At 43.4% G+C, this 9293-nt stretch overlaps 1 protein-coding gene across 1 annotated transcript in view; it reads right to left on the minus strand.

Moving 5' to 3' along the window:
• LRP5 (LDL receptor related protein 5) overlaps positions 1-9293 on the minus strand; it is a gene marked incomplete at its 5' end in the record, with an annotated part of 120917 nt that overhangs the window by 37530 nt on the left and 74094 nt on the right. The window contains 3 exons of the mRNA XM_015406923.1: positions 4105-4295; positions 5548-5759; positions 8668-8870. Of these exons, the coding sequence (XP_015262409.1) occupies positions 4105-4295; positions 5548-5759; positions 8668-8870 (606 nt within the window). The remainder of the gene's footprint in view (positions 1-4104; positions 4296-5547; positions 5760-8667; positions 8871-9293) is intronic.

The following is a 9293-nucleotide window of genomic DNA, read 5'->3' on the forward strand; positions in this document are numbered from 1 at the left end:
TTCCCACTGAAGTGGTACCTATTTATCTACTTGCAATTTCTTGCTTTCGAACTGCTAGGTTGGCAGGAGCTGGAACTAGAGACGGGAGCTCACTCCGTCATGCGGCACACTCGGGTCTTGAACTGCTGAACTACCAACCTTCCACAGCCTGCAGTTCAGCGTCTTAACCACTTGAGCCACCGCAGCTCAAGTGCATTTTATTGTACATGCTTACAATAGGGAAATATATGCTCTTTATAGACACACGCTGCTCTTTACAGACACACACTGCATTGCACGACAATGATCATGCACAGGCAAACAACAGTACTTCTCGCACAGTGATAACATCATTTCCTATTTAACATTCCCTAAAGTTCCCTTTCGAACTGATCTCCTTTCTTCTTCCTTTTCTTTCCATGTACTACAAGATGTATTATGATGTCGGGGATCACCAAGTGATTTTTTTTTTCCTTATAGCAAATTACAACTGGGGGAGGAAAGTGTACTAGCCCACCCCCTAACATAACTTTTATATAATGAGATATAGCGTATATGGTGCTGGATGAAACCTATCAGGATGCAGGAAAATGTTCTTCCTTCTAAATTCATCTTGAAAGTGAGATGCTTCAAACCATCAAAACTTGGTTCAGTTAATAGCTAATTCAGCACATAGCTCACAAATTCCTCTTCTCCCTTCTAAACTATCCATACGCTTTCCTTTGGTTTTTAGCGCAAGAGCTGGCAACCAATCATCCAATGATTTCTCTGCTCCTTCCACCAAGCCTACCTTTTCTTTCCTTGCTGTACTTCATGTGGAACCAATATACAGAACCTCCTGCACGATGCCCGTTTTGCTTCCTTCAAACTCCTAAGCATCGACTTTCCCCATAAAACCTCTGACACAATTCCTTAAGTCCTCCTCAAAGTAAGCTTAAAAGATCAACAAGATTTCCGGGTTTCGAGAGTCAAAGCTCCCTTCATATATATCTTCCACCTCTCCCACCTTCGTGTGAAATTCCAGATGATAAACTCGTCAGGCTGTCTTCTTGTACAGCGAATGCTTACAAAGCTATATAAAATAGTTAACTAATGACATACGTGTGCTATAGCACACAACAACCACAAGCCCTCACAGCAGAAACTTTACCAATATAAATTGGGGTATAAATGCAATCTCTTCTCTTCTTCAATAATCTACATTGGCACAAAACATCACAATGAGACAGGCTTGGATCCTATGCAGTATTGGCAGAGCTGTGCTATGCATGAACAGGAACTCTCCCTCCTTTTCCTCTCTCCTGCCGCGGTTGTCCAGGCTCTCTGAAATCATGCCCCTGTGGGTCAGGGGACCCTCTGGAACATCAAGGGGGCTAAAAGGCAGCACTGAGAGGCAGGGAATCGGCAAAAATCACCCTCTACCTCATCCATAAGAGGAAGTGTCTTCCTCAAAGAGTCTCTGCCCAGTATAAAATTTCAGATGCAACAGTAAATGAAACTGGCATTTTGGGAACACACGTGCATGTTCCTGGATGTTACTGGGAACACCCCCCGCCCCCAAGAAAGCCTGATGAAATATGTGCAAGGGAAACAGAACTCCCGCAGGGCAACACACAGAGTCACCCATACAACATGGCTTGTTCTGTGCTGACCTTTATTATGGAGTAAAATGCAGTCCTAACGTCCTGAGCATTAGATTTATGAGCGTCCCATGCTCAGATTTTTCCTGTTATCCGTGTGAATTGGACAAAATGTAATACTGAAACATTCCAAGCTTTTCTGAGTTACATTATTTTCTCCCTTAAAAAAATTTTTTTTTACTTCACTTGTACCCGGGGCGTTCTCCCCTAGTGGGGACCAATGCTCCCTCTAAGCTGTGGAGTCTTGTGAGCAAAAATTCTACATTGTGAGCTTACTGGCATTCAAGTTGTGAGCGAGCGATTTGGCCGCTGCGTAAATCAGTTTGCTCTGGAGCCGTCCCTTCCTGAGCTAAGAAGAAAATGTGTGAGCCGGAGGCTAAAGAACCGTGAGCCGGCTCACACTAACTCAGCTTAGAGGGAACACTGGTGGGCACCCAAGGCAGCTGACATCATTCTCCCCTCCTCCATTTTATCCTCACGAGAGCTTTGTGAGGCAAGCTGGGCTGAGAGCACTGTCCCCTCTAAGCTGAGTTAGTGTGAGCTAGCTCACAGTTTTGTAGCCTCCAGCTCACACATTTTTGTCTTAGCTCAGGAAGGATGGCTCCAGAGCAAACTGATTTATGCAGTAGACAGATTGCTCGCTCACAACTTTAATGCCAGTAGCTCACAAGGTAGAATTTTTGCTCACAAGACTCCACAGCTTAGAGGGAACGTTGGCTGAGAGTTTGTGATTGGCTCAGGCTTCCATGGCAGACTGGGGCTTTGAACCTAGCTGTCTTGGAATCTAGCGTGACACTACACCCGACACCACAATAGCTTCTGAGGCAGTGATGTCAATGGCCTGTTTCCAGACTTTTCTAGTGTCCCAAATTTTAGCTTTCCTGATCAAGCACCTTTGAAATATTCAGGAATACATTTTGCATACCTTTTTTTTGGGAAGGAACATTGTACAAATACTGGATTTTCAAAGGCTTCTAGTAATTAGGCATGATGAACAGTGAGTGTACTCATTTTCAGGTTTCACACTAACGTAACATTAACCAGGGGTCATTTCCTGCAGGAGCGCACAGGAGCGGAGCTCCGGCAGTAAAGAGCCCAGGGGGCGGGCACATGCAACAAGCCCCACCCCCTGCTCCCAGTAGTCCTCAGTCAGATCAAGAAGCAGACAGGTAAGCTGCAGAGCCCCCCCCCTGGCCCCCCGGTCCAAAACAGTCCAGTGGCAACTTTAAGACCAAGTTTTATTCAGGTACAAGAGAGGGCAGATCTGCACATTCCCCCCCCCCAATAGCTAGCAATCCAAAACAGTCCAGTGGAGCCTAAGCGGTGGGTGTTGCCTTCTGACACACTTCCGGTGATGGCAGGGTGTGTGGCACATGCAAATAAGTTATGCTAATGAGTTATGCTAATGAGCTCCTGCACCTCTTTTTCTACGAAATGACCCCGCTTTGACCATAACCATTTCAGGGCAAATGTTGATTTCCCTTTGGACAAGCTGCTCAAAAGGGGGCTGGACAAGTTGCTCAGATTGGCGCAGGCTATCTGAAGAGTACCCAACAAGGTCTGCTAGCCGAATCCTTTCCTTTCATTTATTAGCTTAATTGACCAGAGGTCTTAAGCCAAACGTACAGAATGGATCTTGTGGAGTGGTAATTTCACACTTCCTCCTGATGCTGAAGCACACTTGAGCTCCTGCAATTTCGTCCCTGGGGAACAGGCTCATTAACAGCATAGGGGTCAAATTGGGAGCCTGCAGAGGGAGGGTGTATCAGCAGGTACCCATCTCACCCCCAAGGCTAAAATACAAATGATGACAAACACAGGCAAAGAATAAAAGCAGCACAGTTGCTAAGAAACCTGTGTGTTTGGGAAAGCACATTTTAGCCTTTATTATACCTTTATTGAAATGTCTGATTGAGGAGAAAATATTATCACTTCAACCAATGTTATCACCAAAGTATGTTACAAAGAACCAGCACCCCAGACAAATGGAATCTGTTACTGAAGTCCTCAGGGCTTTTTTTGTAGAAAAAGTCCAACAGGAACTCATTAGCATAATAGGTCACACCCAGCAGCAGAAATCCATTAGCATATTAGGCTACACCCCTGACAGCACAGCTCCTTAGCATATTAGGCCACACCCCAACACCTCCCTTTGGCTTGCCCGGGCGCCCCGTGGCTGCGGGGAGCACAGGGAAGCCGGCCCTTGGACAGGCTGGGGAAGGCACGGCAGGGGCCCCCCTGGCCCGCCCGCCTCGGAGTTGCAAGGGGGGGGGTTCACTCTCCGGGCCTTCCCTCTGTAGCCACGCACGCTGAGGTTTTAGCTGTAGTAGGTGTGGCCAACTCTGAAGCCAGCCGGAACATAGCCCTGGAAGTCCTGAAAAAACTAGTTGCACCTCAGTAGAAATCCTAAAATTCAGCCATTGACAATTACTCCTCTTCTAAACTTTACACTGTTTCAATTGGGGAGTAAAAAAAACCCACACACCTGATAAATCACAGCTTTCGATCCGTTTGAGATCTGCATCCACCCAAAAGAGTTTCCCAAGCTTGTTGTCAATCACTAGAGCAACTGGACGGAGTAAGCCAGTTGTGAAGAGCACCTCTCGTTCTGTGCCATCCAGGGCTGCGCGCTCAATCTTTGGGGCTCGTTCTTGCATATTGGTGAAATACATATATCTGATAAAAAGTATGAACAAGTGCTGTTTCAGTTCACAAAGGTTCGTGGGAAGAAGAGGAAATCTATTACTTGTAATCTCACCATGGAACATAGTATGGAGATCCAGAAAGGCTACGTCCAAACAGGACTCTCTACTGTTAAACGTCCCAGAATGATTGGCCAATATTTTTGCCCTTTAGGACCCTCTGAAGTAGAGGAAATCTCACAGCCACAACCTCGTACCTAAATACTGGCTATTTGGCAAGGGTTGAAGCCAAGCCAGTTTGGTGTAGTGGTTAAGTGTGCGGACTCTAATCTGGGAGAACTGGGTTTGATTCCCCACTCCTCCACTTGCACCTGCTGATGTGACCTTGGGTCAGTCACAAGCTCTGGCACAGCTGTCCTTGAAAAAGAGCAGTTTGTGTCAGAGTTCTCTCAGCCCCACCCGCCTCACAGGGTGTCTGTTGTGGGGAGGGGAAGGGAAAGGAGTTTGTAAGCCACTCTGAGACTACAAGTGAAGGGCGGGGTATAAATCCAATCTCTTCTTCTTCTCTTCTTCTTGTGGTCACTCAGCAGTGGTTTTCTGACTTTCTGTTATACCGATTAAGATCTTAATTTGAAGATCTGCTATAAAGTGCACTATTAATACCTCATTCCGTACATTGAAACAAATGGTATGAAAGCTATTATATTCTTAAAGCTAAATGGGGTTCACAGTCCCCGGTGCCTTGTGGGAAAATACACTGAAGTTCTATGTAACCTATGAGGCACTTCTCAGGAAAGAGTCGAGAATACAGGGATAATAAGATTCATTTAGGCTACATGAAGTTACAGTGCTGTAGCCAAAGATACTAGGGATGCTCTGTAAATTCTTTAAAAGGTAAAGGTAAAGGTTCCCTTGCTCGAAAGCCAGTCGAATCCGACTCTAGGGTTGCGGTGCTCATCTATCTCCGTTTCAAAGCCGAAGAGCCCCCGCTGTCCGAAGACGTTTCCGTGGTCATGTGGCCGGCTTGACTAAACACCAAGGCGCACAGAACACTGTGACCTTCCCACCGAAGTGGTACCTATTTATCTACTTGCAATGTCTTGCTTTCGAACTGCTAGGTTAGCAGGAGCTGGAACTAGAGACGGGAGCTCACTCCATCATGCGGCACCCGGGTCTCGAACTGCTGAACTACCGACCTTCCACAGCCTGCAGTTCAGCGTCTTAACCACTTGAGCCACCGCAGCTCCTGTAAATTCTTTAATAACATACAAAAGAAGCATTCTCACCCTCGCTCGGCATTTACGATGATGGCTCTTGGTTTATCATGGTCTCCCCGCAGCACCACTCCAGTCTGTTCTCCATCAAGTCTGTGGACATTGATCGTATTGGTGGCTTCACAGGTCCAGAACAAAGTATGGCTGTAAATGTCAATACTCAGGTCATGTGGCTGCTTCTCTGGATTTTGACTTTGGTTGGGAGTACTCATGATTGTGAAAGGCTGTGAGACCAAAAAAAAAAAAAAAAACCATATAAAATATTCATGACAAATGTAAGCCCACAGGAGAGATTGGTTTATCATGGTCTCCCCGCAGCACCACTCCAGTCTGTTCTCCATCAAGTCTGTGGACATTGATCGTATTGGTGGCTTCACAGGTCCAGAACAAAGTATGGCTGTAAATGTCAATACTCAGGTCATGTGGCTGCTTCTCTGGATTTTGACTTTGGTTGGGAGTACTCATGATTGTGAAAGGCTGTTAGACCAAAAAAAAAAAAAAAAAGCCATAGTAAAATAAAATATTCATGACAAATGTAAGCCCACTGGAGAGAATAAATGTGAAGAAATTACAAGGCACATCTAAAAAACAGAGATGGCATAGGATTAAAGTTGATTGATTACATCAATTAACGTGATTTAACCAAGTAAATCCGAAGAAGCTTATATGCAAGTAAAAACTTTATGTCTGTAGGGAGAAAAACATGTTTGTAGGTGATCCCACATGTGTTACAGGGCGGAAGGCATTTTCTTCTAGGCAAGACAAAAGGGTCACGGTCTCTTCAAATATGACATCTATTACTTGCTGATTTTGTATTAAAAGTCTTTTAAAATAATCTGCTCCCTGATCAGCTAAATATAGCATTTCTGCTAATAAAAATCCAGTAGAAACAGGTGATTATAGTGAACAATGGTTGTATTAAAAACAGCTTGTTTTTCATTGCTGTTTATTCACTGATACAAGTAATCTACCTTCGATCCGAGAATGGTTTGAAAAATTATCAGAAGAGTTTTAGTGTAAACAAACAAAACCTTCTTATATAATGATGTCTACGTTACAGGCCTATCCTATTTCTTATCATCTGAGAAAAAACAGATATTCAGGGTAATCTAATATCCAAAGATGAACAATGATGTTGAGAAAATGCTAATTAACAGAATTAACTGGAATATAAAGGTAGCAAAAATTACTCAGTGAACAATCAAAACTGCAAACTTAGAAACCAAAATGTCCTGAGGAGGTACTTCTTCAAACACTAAAACTCTTTTTTGTTTATGCTGTACAACAAGCGGCATCATAACAAGTAGTCTCCATTGTAATTTGCACCTAGAAAGGGCCACTAATGGGAAGCTACTTAGCAATTAACGCCTGGTATCCCTCAAAGAGCAGGCCTGACATTACAAGGCCTTTCCTTACTACAAACAATACTTCATTAACTAGTAAGAAAAATACTGAAGAAGACTAATCACATTATCCTACATGGCATTTCCCCCCCACTCGCTTGTGAGACATGGAGCTGTTTGCAACACATCGATGGAACTAGGAGACAAAAAGAAAATACTGGAAATACAACTCAGATCCCATATGAGAGACTGACTGGCCCAACACCATTATGGTCCAGTGTCAACTATGTGCAGAGAGATTTTCTGGATAGGGATTTAAATTTCTTTCTAGCAGACAAGAGTCCAGCAATAACACTATCTGTCGCTGAATTTTTGACTTATGTATGGAAGTCAAGAGTAGTACTTTGTAAATCTCGTAAACCATGTTAGGATTGCTTTGTATTTTGAGATAATGGGAATATTGGTTGACGTTGTTTTAGTACTATCCCTTAAATTTTGCCTTTGTTCTGGTTATCTGTGTTATGCCAATAAAGGTTTTCTGTTCTGTTAACTATGGGGGTAGCCCCATTTGGCACTTTGCATTTCAAATGGCTCAGAGTTTGTCCAATATAAACGATTGTTCTGAATATCTGCTGGGCATTAAACAAAATGCTTGTATAACTAGACAGTATATTCAAAAGAATCACGACAGGGACTATGCAAAGGCAATAGTGGTCTTCTTCATCATCATACTAATGTTAGGAACAGGCCACGGGATTGTGCCCTCCCTTCCCTCAGGCCCCTCCCCTCAGAGCAAGCTCTCTCCTTAGAGACCAATAAGGGTTTGGGGGTATGAGCTTTCCAGAGCCTTCATCAGAGACTGCAGACCAACACGGCTACTCTCTGGAACTGCCTTCACTAAGTTTAAGTGTTACAGTCTCAACACTCATCATTTAGTTACTTAAAACATTCATATCCCACTTAAAAAAAAAAAACTGGACTCACAGTGGCTTCCCCATCAGAATTTAAAACAATCCCTCCAGATTAAAATACCACATAGACAATGAAACAGCCCTTTGTGCCACTGTTCACTGTATGATCGTGCAGGGTTGCCAGATCCGCTGGATGAGCGGGACGGGGAAGGGGGGCACACTTATTGTGAGCAGGGAGGGAAAAAACAGGAAATAAACACAATGATGTGGGCATGTTGGGGATGGCGCTCTGGTTTTCGGGTAAAACTCTACGGTAGAATTAGCTTCTTACCATAGAGTTTTGCCCCAAACCCAGAGTGTCGTACCCCCAATGTCACCAATGCGCCTATGTCACCGTGATGTAGGCATGTCATGTTTATTTTCCGTTTCTTGCTTGCCATTCTTGATAGCCTAAAGCTGGGGGAGGGGCTCCAAACCAGGAGATTCCCTGCCCCCAACTGGGGACTGGCAACTCTGTAACTGCCCTAAGAGGTGGAAGGCCTGTACTTCCCATCCACAGCCTCTTTCAGTGTAGTGGTTAAGGTGCCTCTTAAAAAGTTTAAAACCCAACATAATAACTTCTTATTTTACACAACGATATCTAAGAAATTTTTGGTGGGGGAGGGGGAACAGAATAGGAGACAGATTATGTCACCGGTTGTTGGTGACAGAAGCTTTTTTTTATGTAACAGAAGCAAAAACAGTACAAGCACAGGTACGTAATCCGAGACTTGCTAAATATGGTTTTAAATGGGATGTGTACGTAATATGGTAAATACCTATACCTACACACTCGTTTTACAAATACAGAGACACGCACAAGGGTATTAAAAACTTGCCTGAGTGCCATCATCTTTGGCTCTTTTAATAATATTCTGTCGTCCATCCACCCAATAGATCAATTTATCCAAGGGATCATAATCGATAGCCTTGACATTTCTTAATCCATGAATAGGAAGGATGATATCTGGGCTCTGCTGATCATCTGGTATCATTCGACTAATTGCTGTCTTCTGACTGAACAGCAAGAAACTGCTGGGTGCTAGAAACACAAAAAGAATAATCACTACCCAAAAACGGAAGGACAATACCTGTAAATACATTAAAGCTTTTGGAGATTTTTCCATTGGTATTGTATAGCTGAACAGTTAAAACCTTTAAAACAATTCTTTTTTTAAATAGCTTTCGGATGTAAAGGTTTCATTATTGTTATTGCTCCTGCAGTGCCTTCAATGTGGAAAGTATAATTCTTACAATGTACTTTTATGCTTTTAAAAAAATGTAATGGACTGGAATATTCGCAACAGGGAAAGCAAACCCAAACATTTAAAGTATGACAATCACAATTCTGTTTTTAAGAAAGCACGTCTCCAACAAAAACAAGTTAGTACAGTAGGAAAAAATGTTCTGCATGATGATTTTTTTTAAGAAGTTAAACACTCGATCGCTGCTCTTAGAACTCTTT

Source organism: Gekko japonicus, unplaced genomic scaffold (assembly GCF_001447785.1).
Source record: "Gekko japonicus isolate JY-2015 unplaced genomic scaffold, Gekko_japonicus_V1.1 scaffold1331, whole genome shotgun sequence".
NCBI classification, from domain to species: domain Eukaryota; kingdom Metazoa; phylum Chordata; class Lepidosauria; order Squamata; family Gekkonidae; genus Gekko; species Gekko japonicus.